The following is an 18,437-nucleotide window of genomic DNA, read 5'->3' as shown; positions in this document are numbered from 1 at the left end:
GTTTGCTGGGAAATTTTATAAATTAAAGTTCTGTTTTTCAGTCATATCTTTATCTCCATCTCTCCTCATGCATCAGTATCTGCATATACACATTCTATTTATTATATTGCATTTTAGGTCTGGAAATACAAAAGTTTACACACACACACACACACACACACATATATATATATGAAGCAAATAGCGAAGATAGGGTCTTTCACCTGGACTGTTAAGGAAGGACATGTGACTTTCATGCAATAACATGAGAGCTTGCCATTTTGATAGGACATCTGTATCAGTGCGGTGAAAGAGAGAGACATTGAGCAAAAGCTGAAGCAAGTGATCAATGAATGGGACAATAAAACATTCACCTTCGGCAGCTTTAAAACCCGTGGAGAGCTCCTCTTGCGAGGAGACAGTACCTCAGAAATCATCGCCAACATGGAGGACAGCTTGATGTTGCTGGGTTCCCTACTGAGCAACAGGTGGGAAACACATCTATCTTTTCCCTTAGATTTGAGAACCATGATAGCAAACATTTCAAATTAATGAAAAATCCATTACAATAATAGCCTTCATACAGTCTACTCAATGTTGAAAATACTTGTTTTCATTAAGTTGATTCATTAATTAATTTTTATATCCAAAACATGTTTTTATTCAGGCACCCACTTATAGATAAATAAGCGATTATATTTCAATTATTCTTGGTTTCATTTTGGCCTCAGTCACTTGTTCCAGCATGTGTAACTCTGGTTTTATTTCATTATCCTCTATTTGCGGGATATGTCTGAGACCATCCACTGGACAAAATAATGCAACGTTATCATTAGCTACTCAGATTTTGGGGACATTTCAACTTTTCTGCTGACAAGCCTGACTGCACAGCTTACAGCTCTATAGGCTGTAGAATCTAGAAGGAACATTATTTTGAATTCCAGAATAATCATTTTACTCGAAAAACCTTTTTTGCCAGTTTCTATGGACTAGAAACTCTTAGTTGTTTACATACTTTATTTTTTATATTTGTATAAATGTATGGGGTACATGTGAATTTTTTTTTTTTTTTTTTTTGAGACGGAGTCTTGCTCTGTCACCCAGTCTGGAGTGCAATGCTGCGATCTCAGCTTACTGCAACTTCAGCCTCCCGGGTTCAAGTGATTCTGCCTCAGCTTCTTGAGTACTGGGATTACAGGCAACAGCCACCATGCCTGGCTAATTTTTGCACTTTTAGTAGAGACAGGGTTTCACCATGTTGGCCAGGCTGGTCTCAAACTCCTGGTCTCAGGTGATCTGCCCGCCTTGGCCTCTCAAAGTGCTGCGGTTAAAGGCGTGAGCCACTGCATCCGTCCACATGTGAACTTTTGTTACGTGTGTATAATGCGTAGTGGCCACCCCTCACATTTTGGACATACAAACTATACAGTCATGAATTTACATTTCCTTGTTTCATTGCTTCCATTTGCTCTTTCTGAAATAATGTTTTTGTTCCCCAGAATCTTCTCAAATATACGGTAATTGTGCAGAATGTAGATACCATTGAGATACGAATTTGTTGTTCTATTCTCGCTTTAAAATATCACCCAATTCTCTGTATATTTGTGTATCAATACTTTTAATGTTGGAAATACCGTGTACTTCATGCTATTTCAAAAAATTTCTCTTATTTCAGTTTATTTGTTACACTAAAGTAATATGGGGATATAAAGTTAGACCATTAGTGATCTTGAGTTTGGACTTCTCAGGATTTGGTGAGTTTTAATGAACTTGGTTAGTATTCATACCAAACCAGAATAAAGGATAGACAGACAATAATATACCCTAGGGAGATAGAAAAGATACACATATAAATATAAATTAAGTAAAAATTATCTAGTTGGGCTGGGAAACTTTTCTTATCAATAGCATCTAATCTACAGATAGAGTTATTGGGAGGAATATTTTTTCAATATATACTTATTGAACCTTTGCTATGTGAGCAATGTACTCTTTTAGGTGCTGTGGATAGAACAACAAATAAAGGAAAGATCTCTGTTTCTATGGACCTATATTCCAGTGAAGAGCACACAAATATTCAGAAAGATGCGTGGAATATTAAAACAATTTGGTTAACAATTAAGAATATGGAAATTAAACTTTTATGCAATAATACGACTTCAAGTCCATATTATGTAGGGCTAGAGAGATCCATGAAGGGATAAGAAAGAGAAGAAGAAACATAAAGATAGGCTGTACAATCATTTAGGATTAAGTTTGTCTGTAAATAACAGAAGCACCACATACAAAATGGCTAACATAACACTGATGCTTATATTGCTCACGTGTAAAAGAATTCTTAACATAGATGGTTCAGGTTGGAATGGGGACTTCACCACATCATCAGGGACCCAGGTTTGGTCTGGCTCACTCATCTGTCTTTCCCAGGTGTGACCTTATTCCCCATGCTACCCATTACATCCAATGCCGCTACTCAACATTTCATGTAGAAATGCAACACGCCAGATACACCGAAGGAACTTAAAAAAAAAAATCCCAATGCCAGGGCCACGTCCCAGACTCATTGAATCAGAGTCTCTGTAGGTAGGACCCAGGCAGGCATCAGTAATTTTTAATGCTGGCGAGATGATTCCAGTGTTCAGCTATGAGATCATTCCAGTGTTCAGCTAAATTAAGCACTGTTGATGTGGAACTTAGTCTTCTGACTGCACATTATTGCAAAGGGAAGCCGGGAAATTCAGTAATTTAGCTGGGTAGTTATGAGCCCACATGGAAAAGCAGAAGGAGAAAAGGACATTGGGAGGCTACCCGCAGGCAGTCTGTCTTAAAGAGGAAAAGGGGAAGACAGATTAACTATGGAAGAGGCAGTAACCTTGCACACATGTATATCAAACATGAGTGGGTTGGACACAGGTACGTGGGAAGTTAGGAAGAGACTCAGAAAAGGGGAGGCTAATGAGAGAGTCCGGGTGTTATCATATTTGAAGATTGAATTAGTTGTCTGGTCCCCACTGATGATTCTATAAAGGCTCCATATTATATGAAAAACCAGAGACTCCATGAAATAGGCACAGAAGTTCAGGAGAGCAAATATGATTCTCACAGCCGTAGCAGCACTGAGGATAATTATATCACCCTGGAAGCTTGGTGGAATCAAGTCTAATGCCTGACCTACTCCTTAGATTACAAATCTCCCACCCTTCTCTACACTCTGGATCGAAAGGGAAAAAGCTAGACTAACAATGCACAATAAATGGGGATGAATTAATCACTTGGTTGCATCACTTTAAAAGCCAGCAACATAATGAAGGTTGTAAAGAAAGAGGTTAAAAATTAAGACTTTTAAAAAACCTTTTTAGTTTGAAAACCACAGCACAACCAAAACCAAAACCAAATCCTAAACCTATTTCTTATTTTAGGTACAATATGCCATTCAAAGCCCAGATTCAAAAATGGGTGCAGTACCTTTCCAACTCAACAGACATCATCGAGAGCTGGATGACAGTGCAAAACCTGTGGATTTATTTAGAAGCCGTCTTTGTGGGAGGAGACATTGCCAAGCAGTTGCCCAAGGTTTCCTAATCTTCTTTATGATTTCATCATATTTTTTTCAGAGCAAGATCTCAGAACGAATACACCCTTAAATAATGCAATAATATTCCACTTCCATTGAACCCCTTCCTTCAATATTTTGTTGTCACTGTTAATACTGTTATTCTGCAACAGGAGTGAGGAATTGTGGAAAGGAAAGGGGTGACAATCAGAGTAAGAATGCTGCAAAACTGTGGAGGTTTGATAGATAATAGACCGTTAAAAAACAAAGAATAAGTGGTTGCATAATTGATATGCTTCTTTAGATAATTTCAAGGTAGAATTTGGAACTGTAGAATTATGGTGCAGTTATCTTGACAATGGTAGGCTAATTTGTTCTACTACTGACATTTTAAAGTAATCCATACTATACAATGTACCCAATTATATCTGTACAGTACATTTGAGGGGTGGAAATTTGCAGAAAAAATCCCCAAAACAAAAAGACCTTCTTTTAGAGATGTCGACTATATATTTATCATCAAGTCATAACCTTCTTACTAGGTATATATGGAATATATTTTGAGATTTTTAAATGAACACTGTAACCAATTCTTAAGGATTCTTATTCAATTACCTTAAGCTGTATGCAAGATTATAACATTTTAACAATATATTTGAGTTTTAGAAGCATGATTATATTAAATGTTTTCATGACATAGGTTTCCGAACTTCTTTGGTTAGTTTTCAGTTTAATTACAGATGACAGATCAAATTAGACTGCAGACCATTTATTTTGGAGGCAGTAGTGAAATGTATTCACTCACTAAATTTTACTTTATTTTTGATTTGTATTTGTGCATGTTTTTTATCTTCTTTTTTTTTTTTTAAAGGTTTTAAGTAGGAGGTTTGGATTTTTTTTTTTTTTAATTATACTCTAAGTTCTGGGATACATGTGCAGAACGTGCAGGTTTGTCACATATGTATACATGTGCCATGGTGGTTTGCTGCACCCAGCAACCCGTCATCTACATTAGGTATTTCTCTTAATGCTATCTCTACCCTTTCCCCACATCCCCTGACAGGCCCCAGTGTGTGATGTTCCCCTCCCTGTGCCCATATGTTCTCATTGTTTAATTCCCACTTATCAGTGAGAACATGTGATATTTGGTTTTCTGTTCCTGTGCTAGCTTGCTGAGAATGATGGTTTCCAGCTGCATCCATGTCACTGCAAAGTACATGGACTCCTTCTTTTTTATAGCTGCATAGTATTCCATGGTGTATATGTGCTACATTTTCTTTATCCAGTATAACATTGGTGGGCATTTGGGTTGGTTCCAAGTCTTTCCTTTTGTGAACAGTGCTGCAATAAACATACGTGTGCATGTGTCTTTATAGTAGATTGATTTATAATCCTTTGGGTATATACCCAGTAATGGGATTGCTGGGTCAAGTGGTATTTCTAGTTCTAGCTCCTTGAGGAATTGCCACACTGTTTTGGCTTTTGTTGCAATTGCTTTTGGTGTTTTAGTCATTAAGTCTTTGCCCATTCCTATATCCTGACTGGTATTGCCTAGGTTATCTTCTAGGGTTTTTATGGTTTTAGGTCTTATGTTTAGATCTTTAATCCATCGTGAGTTAATTTTTGTATAAGGTGTAAGGAAGGAGTCCAGTTTCAGTTTTCTGCATATGGCTAGCCAGTTTTCCCAACATCATTTAATAAATAGGGAATCCTTTCCCCATTGCTTGTTTTGTTGGGTTTGTCAAAGATCAGATGGTTGTAGATGTGTGGTGTTATTTCTGAGGCTTCTGTTCTGTTCCCTTGGTCTATATGTCTGTTTTGGTACCAGTACCATGCTGTTTTGGTTACTGTAGCCTTGAAGTTTAGTTGGAAGTCAGATAGCATGATGCCTCCAGCTTTGTTCTTTTTGCTTAGGATTGTCTTGGCTATATGGATTCTTTTTTGGTTCCATATGAAATTTAAAGTAGTTTCTTTTCTAATTATTTGAAGGAAGTCAATGATAGCTTGATGGGAATAGCGTTGAATCTATAAATTACTTTGGACAGTATAGCCATTTTTATGATATTGATTCTTCCTATCCATGAGCATGGAATGTTCTTCCATGTATTTGTGTCCTCTGTTATTCCCTTGAGCAGTGGTTTGTAGTTCTCCTTGAAGAGGTCCTTCACATCCCTTATAAGTTGTATTCCTAGGTATTTTATTCTCTTTGTAGCGATTGTGAATGGGAGTTCACTCATGATTTGGCTCTCTGTTTATCTATTATTGGTGTATAGGAATGCTTGTGATTTTTGCACATTGATTTTGTATCATGAGACTTTGCTGAAGTTGCTCATCAGCTTTAGGAGTTTTTGGGCTGAGACGATGGGGTTTTCTAAATATACAATCATGTCATCTGCAAAAAGAGATAATTTGACTTCTTTTTTTCCTATTTGAATACCTTTATTTCTTTCTCCTGCCTGATTGCCCTGGCCAGAACTTCCAATACTATGTTGAATAGGAGTGGTGAGAGAGGGCATCCTTGTCATGTGCCAGTGTTCAAAAGGAATGCTTCTGGCTGTTGCCTATTCAGGTATGATATTGGCTGTGGATTTGTCATAAATAGCTCTTATTATTTTGAGATACGTTCCATCAATACCTAGTTTATTGAGAGTTTTTAGCATGAAGGGGTGTTCAATTTTATCGAAGGCCTTTTCTGCATCTATTGAGATAATCATGTGTTTTTTTCATTGGTTCTGTTTATGTGATGGACTATGTTTATTGATTTACATATGTTGAACCAGCTTGCATCCCAGGGATGAAGTTGACTTCATCGTGGTGGATAAGCTTTTCAATGTGCTTTTTGATTCAGTTTGCCTGTATTCTATTGAGGATTTTTGCATTGATGTTCATCAGAGATACTGGCCTGAAATTTTGTTTTTTTATTGTGTCTCTGCCAGGTTTTGGTATCAGGATGATGCTGGCCTCATAAAATGAGTTAGGGAGGAGTCCCTCTTTTTCTATTGTTTGGAGTAGTTCTAAGAGGAATGGTACCAGCTGCTCTTTGAACCTCTGGTAGAATTTCTAGAAGAAACTTACCCATTTCTTCTAGATTTTTCTAGTTTATTTGCGTAGAGGTGTTTATAGTATTCTCTGATGGTAGTTTGTATTTCTGTGGAATCAGTGGTGATATCCCCTTTATCATTTTTTATTGTGTCTATTTGATTCTTCTCCCTTTTCTTCTTTAGTAGTCTGGTTAGCAGTCTATCTGTTTTGTTGATCTTTTCAAAAAACCGGCTCCTGAATTCACTGATTTTTTTGAAGGGTTTTGCATGTCTCTATCTCCTTCAGTTCTGCTCTGATGTTACTTATTTCTTGTCTTCTGCTAGCTTTTGGATTTGTTTGCTCTTCATTCTCTAGTTCTTTTAATTGTGATGTTAACGTGTCGATTTTAAATCTTTCCCACTTTCTCCTGTGGGCATTTAGTACTATAAATTTCCCTCTAAACAGTACTTTAGCTGTGTCCCAGAAATTCTCATATGCTGTGTCTTTGTTCTCATTGGTTTCAAAGAACTTATTTATTTCTTCCTTAATTTCGTTATTTACCCAGTAGTCATTCAGGAGCAGGTTGTTCAGTTTCCATGTAGTTGTGCGATTTTGAGTGAGTTTCTTAATCCTGAGTTCTAACTTGATTGCACTGTAGTCTGAGACTGTTTTCTATGATTTCTGTTCTTTTGCATTTGCTGAGGAGTGTTTTACTTCCAATTATGTGGTCGATATAAGAATAAGTATGATGCAGTGTTGAGAAGAATGTATATCCTGTTGATTTGGGGTGGAGAATTCTGTAGATGTCTATTAGGTCCGCTTGGTCCAGAGCTGAATTCAAGTCCTGAATATCCTTGTTAATTATCTCATTCATCTGTCTAATATTGAGAGTGTGGTGTTAAAGTCTCCCACTGTTGAAGAGTATGGGTATTAAAATGTAAGATTTATGATGAAAATCTAAGTGGAGTGGCTCTTGTTAGTTTACTTTTCATATTGAGTGATGCATGAGGTAGGCGTTCAGAGTAATATTCTGCATCATAGTGAGAGAGAAGCATTTTTAATTTTACTTAAAAGTAAATTAAATGTAATTAAATTACTAGTGTATCATTTTACTAATTGTACTTTTATGCTATAAAATACAGTACATTTGAAAATTTTTAGACTATGTGTAAGCTTAATTTTGTAATTAAATATTTCTTTAACATGTTAAAAAAAAAGGCTCCTACTATTATTGTGTGAGATTCTAAGTCTCTTTGTAGGTCTCTAAGAACTTGCTTTATGAACCTGGGTGCTCCTGTATCAGGTGCATATATATTTAGGATAGTTAGCTCTTCTCATTGCATTGATCCCTTTACCATTATGTAATGCCCTTCTTTGTCTTTTTTGATCCTTGTTGGTTTAAAGTCTGTTTTATCAGAGAGTAGGATTGCAACCCCTGATTTTTTTTGCTTTCCGTTTGCTTGGTAAATATTCTTCCATCCCTTTATTCTGAGCCTATGTGTGTCTTTGCATGTGAGATGGGTCTTCTCAATATAGCACACTGATTAATCTTGACTCTATTAAATTTGCCAGTCTGTGTCTTTTAATTGGGGCATTTAGCCCATTTACATTTAAGGTTAATATTGTTATGTATGAATTTGATCCTGTCATTATGATGCTAGCTAGTTATTTTGTCCATTAGTTGATGCAGTTTCTTCATAATATCAATGGTCTTTACATTTTGGTTTGTTTTTGCAGTGGCTGGTACTGGTTTTTCCTTTCCATATTTAGGGCTTCCTTCAGGAGCTCTTGTAGGGCAGGCCTATTGGCGACAAAATCCCTCATCACTTGCTTGTCTGTAAAGGATTTTATTTCTCCTTCGCTTATGAAGCTTAGTTTGGTTGGATATGAAATTCTGGGTTGAAAATTCTTTTAAGAATGTTGAATATTGGTCCCCATTCTCTTATGGCTTGTAGGGTTTTTGCAGAGAGATCTGCTGTTAATCTGATGGGCTTCCCTTTGTGGGTGACCCGACCTTTCTTTCTGGCTGCCTTTAACATTTTTTCCTTCATTTCAACCTTGGTGAATCTGACGATTATGTGTTTTGGGGTGGCTTTTCTTGAGGAGAATCTTCTTGGTGTTCTCTGCATTTCCTGAATTTGAATGTTGGCCTGTCTTGCTAGGTTGAGGACGTTCTCCTGGATAATATCCTGAAGAGTGTTTTTTAACGTAGATCCATTCTCCCCATCACTTTTAAGTACACCAATCAAACGTAGGTTTGATCTTTTCACATAGTCTCATATTTCTAGGAGGCTTTGTTCATTCCTTTTCATTATTTTTTCTCTAATCTTGTCTCCACGCTTTATTTCATTACGTTGATCTTCAGTCTCTGATATCCTTTCTTCTGCTTGATTGATTTGGGTATTGATACTTGTGTATGGTTCACAAAGTTCTTGTGCTGTGTTTTTCAGCTCCATCAGGTCGTTTATATTCTTCTCTAAATTGGTTATTCTAGTTAGCAATTTCTCTAACTTTTATAAAGGTCCTTAGCTTCCTTATGTTGGGTTAGAACATGCTCTTTTAGCTCGGAGGAGTTTGTTATCATCCACCTTCTGAAGCCTACTTCTGTCAATTCGTCAAACTCATTCTCTGTCCAGTTTTGTTCCCTTGCTGGTGAGGAGTTGTTTTCCTTTGGAGGAGAAGAGGCATTCTGGTTTTGGAATTTTCAGCCTTTTTGTGCTGGTTTTTCCTCATCTTCGTGGGTTTATCTACCATTGGTTTTTGCTGTTGGTGACCTTCAGATGGAGTGTTTGTTTGGTTGTCCTTTTTGTTGATGTTGATGTTACTGCTTCCTGTTCATTAGTTTTTCTTCTAACAGACAGGCCCCTCTTCTCCAGGTCTCTGGAGTTTGCTGGGGGTCCAATTCAGACCCTGTTTGCCTGGGCATCACCAGCAGAGGCTGCAGAACAGCAAAGATTGCTGCCTACTCCTTCCTCTGGAAGCTTTGTCTCAGAGGGACACCTGCCAGATGCCAGCCGAAGCTCTCGTGTATGAGATGTCTGTTGGCCCCTGCTGGGAAGTGTCTCCTGTCAGGAAGCATGGGGTCAGGGGCCCACTTGAGGAGGCAGTCTGTCCCTTAGCAGAGATCGAGCCCTGTGCTGGGAGATCTGCTGCTCTCTTCAGAGCTGGCAGGCAGGAACGTTTAAGTTTTCTGTAGCTGCACCCCACAGCTGCCCCTTCCCCCAGTTGCTCTGTCCCAGGGAGATGAGAGTTTTATCTATAAGCGCCTGACTGGGATTGCTGCCTTTTTTTCAGAGATGCCCTGCACAGAGAGGAGGAATCTAGAGAGGCAGTCTGGCTACAGCAGCTGTGTGGTGTTGTGGTGGGCTCTGCCCAGTCTGAACTTCTTTGTGACTTTGTTTACACTGTGAGGGAAAAACTACCTACTCAAGCCTCAGTAGTGGTGGACCCCCGTACCCCCACCAAGCTCAAGCATTCCAGGTTGACTTCGGACTGCTGTGCTGTCAGTGAGAATTTCAAGTCAGTGGATCTTATCTTGCTGGGTTCCATGGGGATGGCATCCACTGAGCAAGACCACTTGGCTCCCTGGCTTCAGCCCCCTTTCCAGGGGAGTGAACGGTTCTGCCTCACTGGCGTTTCAGGTGCCACTGGGGTATGAAAAAAATGGCTGGGTGTGATGGCTCACACCTGTAATCCCAGCACTTTGGGAGGCCAAGGCAGGTGGATTACCTGAGGTCGGGAGTTCGAGACCAGCCTGGCCAACATGGAGAAACTCCGTCTCTACTAAAAATACAAAATTAGCTGGGCGTGGTGGCACATGCCTGTAATCCCAGCTACTTGGGAGGTTGAGGCATGAGAATCGCTTGAACCCAGGAGGCGGAGGTTGCAGTGAGCCGAGATTGCACCATTGCACTCCAGCCTGGGCAAAAAGAGCAAAACTCCATGTAAAAAAAAAAAATAAACGAAAAACAAAACTGCAGCTAGCTCAGTGTCTGCCCAAACGGCCACTCAGTTTTGTGCTTGAAACCCAGGGCCCTTGTGGTGTAGACACCCGAGGGAATCTCCCGGTCTGCGGATTGCGAAGACCATGGGAAAAGCGTAGTAACTGGGCCGGATAGCAGTGTCCCTCACGGCATGGTACCTCATCGTTTCCCTTGGCTGGGGTGGGGAGTTCCCCAAACCCTTGCACTTCCTGGATGAGGCAATGCCCCACCCTGCTTCTTCTTGTCCTCCGTGGGCTGCATCCACTATCTAACCAGTCCCGATGAGATGAGCCAGGTGCCTCAGTTGGAAATGCAGAAATCACCTGCCTTCTGCGTTGATCTCACTGGGAGCTGCAGAGTGGAGCTATTCCTATTTGGTCATCATGCCCAGGATTCCCATGTTTTTCTTTTTAATGAGTGAAGAAGAATCTAAAATTGGACTTAGAAATTTTTATGCAGAGTATTTAAGGTGCTAGGTGTAGTTTCTTCCTTTCATATTTGATAGTATATACTCATTGGTACATACAGAAAGCTTTAAAGAAGAAATTGAAAATTTGGGGCTGGGTGCAGTGGCTCATGCTTGTAATCCCAGCACTTTGGGAGGCTGAAGTGGGAAGACTGCTTGAGCCCAGGAGTTCAAGACCAGCCTGGCCAATTTGATGAAACCTCGTTTCTACAAAAAACAAAAAACAAAAAAACAAACAACAACAACAACAAAAAACAATTAACTAGGCATGGTGGCACATGCCTGTAGTCCCAGATACTGGAGAGGCTGATGTAGGAGAATCACTTGAGCCCAGGAAATCAAGGCTGCAGTAAGCTGTGACTGAGCACCTGTACTCCAGCCTGGACAACAGAGTGAGACCCTGTCTTAAAAAAAAAAGAAGAAAACTTATATGATTCCTGCCCTCTCAAGATAATCTGTGCATTTGCCATTAAATTTTTTTACAATATTCCAGTTATACTGGAATTAATTTTGTATCTTTATTTTTGAATACTTTTTCTATATAAACAAACAATCCAGTGCTCAATATAGAAAATATAAAAATAGGAAATGTACTTCATTTAGAGATAACCCCTGAAAAGAAAGATGTGTCCTTTCTTTTCATATTTTCTTGAATTGTATTATTACTTTTGTATTCATTTCTTGTTTTAACTTAACATAATGGGAGTCCCAAGGTTGAGCTAAGGATACTTACTTAATACAGGGGATGATACGGCACAGAAAGCCCAATACGAACTTCAATAAAATGTGTATGACATTTGGCGTATATTGCTTGGATATCTGGACCGTTAAAACTCTAGCCTCAACTGGAGGAATGTGAGATACTTTGTCTTTGAGATCACAGACGTGTCCAAATCTAAGTGTGCTTTGTTACCTGGTTCTCATAGGAAGCCAAGCGCTTTTCTAACATAGATAAATCTTGGGTGAAGATCATGACTCGGGCACATGAAGTGCCCAATGTAGTTCAGTGCTGTGTTGGAGATGAGACCCTGGGGCAGCTGTTACCGCACTTGCTGGACCAGTTGGAGATATGCCAGAAATCCCTTACTGGGTAAGTTCCCTGGCTCTTTGAAAGCTCTCAGTATCCTTGAGACAAAAGGATATAGGGAGACTAGATAGCATTAGCCAAATTTGTTTTCGTTTGCTAAGGCTTAATTCATGTATAAAGCTGTTGCACAGATGAAACTGATATTTTGAAGCCTTATGTTCTCATCAAACACTTGCTAGATTTGTCCTGATGTTGGACTCATGGGACTTAACGTTGCTTCCATCACTGGGATAAGACTGCATGAACATTCTCATACAGTGCCTGCTTTTAAAAATTAATACACCCGTTTTTCTGATATTCTTCTTGGATAAACATCTATAGAACCAACATATTTTATTATGCTCATTATATGAAACAGTGTTTAGTATATACATGCAATCAGGATTATATTAAAAAGTATCTAATATAATATCTATCTACACACACATTTATGCGTATGGAGGCTTGGTGAATTCCAAGAGTCATAAAGTTTTTTTGTTTGTTTTTTTTCCCTTGGTTAAATCACAATACAATAATGTAAGTAGAAATATGTTACATAGTAATATGCTAAGTGTACATTGACAAGGAAGTTAAACTCAAGCACCTGAGCATTTAATTTAAATAATGATGTCTCCTTGGCCCACTCGGAGACAGTTATCTTTCCCCATGAATTCATCCTGAAGGCCTCATGACCTGTACTAGTGTCCTGTGAATAGCCAGCTTGTCCTGTGCACTGCAGGACTCAGCTCATCGAAGCCAGGCTGCCCTCGTAGTCACGGGTGATGGCTAAAATACTGGGCTTCAAATGGTGCTCTGGCAGCATCTCGATGAAATAGATAGTTTATTAAAGTTGAACAAAAAAAAGTGACTATACTAAAAATGGAAAAGAGACCTGTATGGGGGTGCTTGTAAGCAATATGGATTACTTATTTATTCTTGGCTAACCAGAAAAAGTTTTGGGATGGCTGCTGAAAAATAACCATGCAATGAGAAGTTAAGGTCAAAGGAAAAAAAGGGCTAATAAGCTCAGAGGGTAAAATTGGTGCAGAGAAAAACTACAAATGGACCTTAGATTAGAGAGCAAAGATCCTTCCTGGGGCCCAAGGTAAACGGTGACAAATGATAGGTTCATGAGATTCATAGAATAAAAGTTACTTGGGGAGACATTATGTTTTCTTGTCCTCAAATTGATAATTTGGACGAATTTCTATTGTGTATCCTTTTAAAAGGGAACCCAGAGCAGAATCTTCATCTACTTTCTTATCACAGCATGAATCAAACATGAGCCTCTCTAATGGAATGGCTTCTTCCAGGGAACTAAGGGAATGGAATCACTGCATACACTTTAATGAATCCTCCATGAATATCACTTTCATATCCATGTTGGTGGAAGGTATTGGGCAGCATAAGACATGAGAGATGTAAACCCTGACAAGAATGCAGAGGACAGGCAGTCTGCACTGCTGGTTAAGGACAAATTCTTAGGCTTCAGCATATAGCTGGGGAGATGTGGAAGTTGGTGGACTTTTAGGAAAGTTGAGGAGTCTGAACAAAACCATGCTTACATGGATGTCCACCCCACTACCTTGAAGCTAGCGGTAGGGCCAAAGTTTTCTGTTGCAAATATTTGCACGTTTACTCTAATTTAGGTGATGGGTGTTTCAAAGGCCTGTGCTATAGAGCAGAGGTCCTCAAACCTTGGAACCAGTCCATGGCCTGTTAGGAACAGGGCTGCACAGCAGAAGGTGAGTAGCAGGTGAGTGAGCGAAGGTTCATCTGTGTTTACAGCTGCTCCTCATCACTCTCAATATCACCTGAGCTCTGCCTCCTGTGAGATCAGCAGCAACATTACAGTCTCATAGTAGTGCAAACCCTATTGTGAACTGTGCATACACCCTATTGTGAACTGCACATGTGAGGGATCTAGGTTGCGCACTCCTTATGAGAATCTAATGCCTGATGATCTGTCACTGTTTCCCATCATCTCCAGATGGGACCATCTAGTTGCAGGAAAACAAGGTGAGGTCTCTCACTGACTCTACTTTATGGTGAGTTGTATAATTATTTTTACCATGTAATAATAATAGAAACATAAGTGCACAATAATAGAAGTAAAGTACACAGTAAATATATTGCACTTGGATCATCCTGAAACCACCCCAACCCCAGGTCTGTAGAAAAATTGAAAAATTGTCTTCCATGAAGTTGGTCCCTGGTGGCACAAAGGTTGAGGATTGCTGCTATAGAGTTATCACTATACACCTAAAGAGGCTTTTTAAACACCATGGCTGTAGCCAACACCAATGTCAGTAAAGTACCCTTTAAATGTTCACTTTAAAGCAAAACCATTTGCAAGTAATTCTTCTAACATAAAGGTCTAGAAAAATGGAGTCTTAGGGATTAATTAGTTGATCTCCTTTATAAAATTATTAGATCATGTCAAGTAACTGTTGAAGGACAAAAAGGTTGTTTTCTAATGATGGATGCTACACCATTCCATTTAGCCTAATAATTATTTAGCATGACCAAATGTGGTTCAGGCACCACTGACAGTTCTTAGATATAGACGCAGCATGAGTGCTATGTGCCTAACACCAGGATCAGGTCAGAGAAAATGAGGAAAGTGTTTCTGAAAGTTTCCCTGCTCTGGGCGTTCTTCAACATGGAAGGACTGAGGGGCAGGGATCACTAAAACATCATGCAGGTTCAGTCACCACTTGCTGAGGTACCATCTACTGGACTACCTACAGCTGAGTTTATTACTTTTCTCTCCCTCATCTTCCACCCACCACCACAGACAGACAGACACACACACACACACACGCGCGCGCGTGCGCACACACACACACACACACGTACACATGCACAACCCCCTCTCTGTTTTTTCTCTCTTTTTTTTTTTGAGATGGGGTCTTGCTCTGTCACCCAGGCTGGAGTGCAATGGTGCAATCTCGGCCCACTGCAGTCTCCATCTCCCAGGTTCAAGTGATTCTCCCACCTTAGCCTCTTGAGTAGCTGGGATTACAGGGGCGCACCACCACACCCAGCTATTTTTTGCATTTTTTTTTTTTTTTTTTCAGTAGACACGAGGTTTCACCATGTTGGCCAGGTTGGTCTCAAACTCCTGACCTCAGGTCATCCACCCACCTCAGCCTCCCAAAGTGCTGGGATTACAGGCGTGAGTCACTGCGCCTGGCCTATTTTTCTCTTTTTTATTCTTTCTTTTTACTATGAACATATTGTACTCTATCACCCAACATTTGGGCATTATTTTATAACCACGCAGAGAAAATGTCTACTCTAAAATTGTGCACACTTTAAAAAAATTTTTATTTTATTTATTAAGTTTTTACTGAGCTTTCCCTTTTGATTCTGTTACCAAGAAGAGGTTATGAGCAACATTTGTAAGCCTTGTGTAAACATTTGAGAAATCGTATTTATACAAAAATGACACCCTCCCAAGCTGTCGAGGATCAGCATGGACAGGAAGGGTCTTCACACAGATCAGATCGTAATTTGAGTTGGGGTCATCGGACTGTGTCCGTGAATATAAGGTATCTTCTCTATACCATCACAGGAGTTTGGCTGTCAACAACAAACACTGGGGTCTACTCGAGGGTGGAGGTGGCAGGAGGGTGAGGATTGGAAAACTACCTATCAGGTACTATGCTTATTACTCGGATGATGAAATAATCTGTATACCAACCTCCCGACATGCAGTTTACCTATATAACAAACCTGCGCATGTACCCCTGAACCTAAAATAAAAGTTGACGCCAGGTGTGATGGCTCATGCCTGTAATCTCAGCACTTTGGGAGGTTGAGGCGGGTGGATCATTTGAAGTCACGAGTTCGAGACCAGCCTTGGCTAACATGGTGAAACCCCATGTCTACTAAAAAAAAAGAAAGAAAAAAGAAAAAAAATTAGCCGAGCATGGTGGCACAAGCCTGTAGTTGCAGCCACTTCGGAGGCTGAAGCAGGAGAATCACTTGAACCCGGGAAGTGGAGGTTGCAGTGAGCCAAGGTCATGCCACTGCACTTCAGTGAAAGAGTGAGATTCTGTCTCAAATAAAAAAGTCGAAAAAGGGCTAAAATGAATAATAATACAAGTGATAAGGGAAGAGCAAAAATTAAAAAAGAAATTAAAACAGCTGGTAAAGTTTCAAAAAGAAGTACAATTAAAATAATCGTAACAAAATATGCTAGAAAATGAAGATAGAAAGCTATAGTTAAGAAAACAACAGAATACACATATCCGTAGCATCAGGAATGACCGTAACAGAAAGAAATACAGAAACAAAAGCCTGCCTGAAAGCAGCTCAGCGATCGGAACATCCAGTGAACTTTGGAAACTCCTGGAGGCAGAGACGAGCGCCACAGCTTTTCCACGGAGCTCGTCACAGCTGGGTTTTGCTTCTGCTTGGATGATGAATTCATTGGATTCTCTTTTAAGTTACAATTTCAAGTATTGTAGGGAGCCTTTAGATGACACAGTGCTGGGCTTGGAAACCCAAACCCAAAACCAAAACCTGCCTGGGTGTGTTTTTATCTTACTCTCTACCTAGAATGTACAAGATTTTCCAGACTGTGCAACAGGTGTACATTATACTTGTGAAAGAGGAGGGAATTCGGCCACCAATTTTGGGAAAAAATTATTTCTCCATCAGAATATGGATTGTTATTTGACAAAATTCTTAAAAAATCGAAAAATTGTTGAGAAGTCATGTGGGAAAATCAGAATGTTACAAGTCACACAATCTTCCCCCCTTTTCCCATCCAGGTTAATTTATTCTTTGAACGATGAGCTTTGTGTGGTTATAAAGGTTTATGTTTTTCCTCTCCTCGCAGGTACTTGGAGAAAAAGCGGCTGTGCTTTCCTCGATTTTTCTTCGTCTCAGATCCTGCCCTTCTAGAGATTCTGGGGCAGGCATCGGACTCCCACACTATACAGGCCCATTTGCTGAACGTGTTTGACAACATTAAATCTGTCAAGTTCCATGACAAGGTTCGCCTAATTCTAATGGCAGGCCAACAGTCACCGTACCTTAGAACCTCAACTATCTTTAAGTAGCTCTTTGAAAACGGGTTTATAACAAGGGTTGCCTCCCTGTTCATTAGCTCTTGGCCAGTGACTAAAAAAAAATCTTGGGGCCCAATTTACCTTCAGAACTGTATAATTTCTTATTATCCAAAGTGTAGATTCAAATTAAAAAAATGCTAGTTTAAGATTAAGAATGCATTTTATGTAGCATTCATGGTTTTACACAGAAAGTTAACTAGTCAGAAATCCAACAAGATAAAAAACCAGCTGTTCACAAAATAACGTCTTAACAGACTTGCCCTTATGATTTAATTGTTTTAATCTGGTTTCGGCATACTTTATTCAAATTTTTTTTTTTTTTACACTTCCATGTGTCTAGAATCATGAAGCTGCATGCGACTCACAATAGGTCATTTAACTTGATGGAGACCACACCTGCACAGCTGCCGAAATCTATTGTCTAATCCATCCCTCCACCCAAATTCCCTAGGAAAGTGACTCTTCTTGTTAGATATTGTATTCAGTTTCCCTCTGGTGCTTCATACAAAACCCTAGTAACATTCATTTCTTCATCCTAGCATGCAGTGTTACATTTATTGAGCAACTACCATGTTCCAGATGTCATGCTTAACACTGGGAATACACTAGCCTTCCGTGAACTTGTGCTCGGGTCGGGGAGACAGGGAAGTAAACAAGTAGCTCTCAGAGTGCAGTTAGGGGGGTGTTAGAGCTATTCCATTCGAAGCAATGAAAAGCCACTTGTTAAGGTCAAGCTCCTTGCTATCTGCTAGACATGATGCTGGCCTGGGGTTCCCAGGAAGAATATATTGTGATCAACAGTGAAGTCAGTTTTATGTAGTATAACACTTCAGAGAAATTGGGCAATTAAATTGCTGATAATTTGGGACTTCAATGATTATTATTGTGCTCCATTAAGCACAAAGATCATGAGAATGCCCATCAGGGAGCCCTCACCTGGGTGTATGGGGGTGTCAGGGAAGGCTTTCTGCAGGAGAATGTAAATTTGCGCTGATGTTTTAAAGGTAAGTGGAATATAACCTTGCAGGTGAAGGGAAGTACGGTCAGGTCAGAAGAAGAGCATGTGCAAGGGAGTTCTGGGCGCCCTTAGGTGTGGGAAGCCTAGGATGTCAGCAGCGTGGCTGTGTGAGGGAGTGTATTCATTTCCTAGGGCTGCCGCGGCTTAAAACAACAGAAATGTATTCTCTCAAAGTTCTGGAGGCTAGCGGTGACTGCATCTTAAATTGATCACATCTGCAAAGACGCTATTCCCAAATAATGTCACATTCACAGGTGTCAGGGCTTAGGA

The 18,437-nt window shown here is 39.8% G+C and overlaps 1 protein-coding gene across 1 annotated transcript in view; it reads left to right on the top strand.

Moving 5' to 3' along the window:
* Positions 1-18,437, top strand: part of DNAH5 (dynein axonemal heavy chain 5) — a 321,438-nt gene that overhangs the window by 148,650 nt on the left and 154,351 nt on the right. The window contains exons 29-32 of the mRNA XM_045393550.3: positions 268-467; positions 3,399-3,552; positions 11,929-12,092; positions 16,918-17,074. Coding sequence (XP_045249485.2) covers positions 268-467; positions 3,399-3,552; positions 11,929-12,092; positions 16,918-17,074 — 675 coding nt within the window. The remainder of the gene's footprint in view (positions 1-267; positions 468-3,398; positions 3,553-11,928; positions 12,093-16,917; positions 17,075-18,437) is intronic.

This window comes from Macaca fascicularis, chromosome 6 (assembly GCF_037993035.2).
Source record: "Macaca fascicularis isolate 582-1 chromosome 6, T2T-MFA8v1.1".
In the NCBI taxonomy this organism is placed as follows: Eukaryota; Metazoa; Chordata; class Mammalia; order Primates; family Cercopithecidae; genus Macaca; species Macaca fascicularis.
This window is presented reverse-complemented; position numbering and strand designations above follow the sequence as displayed.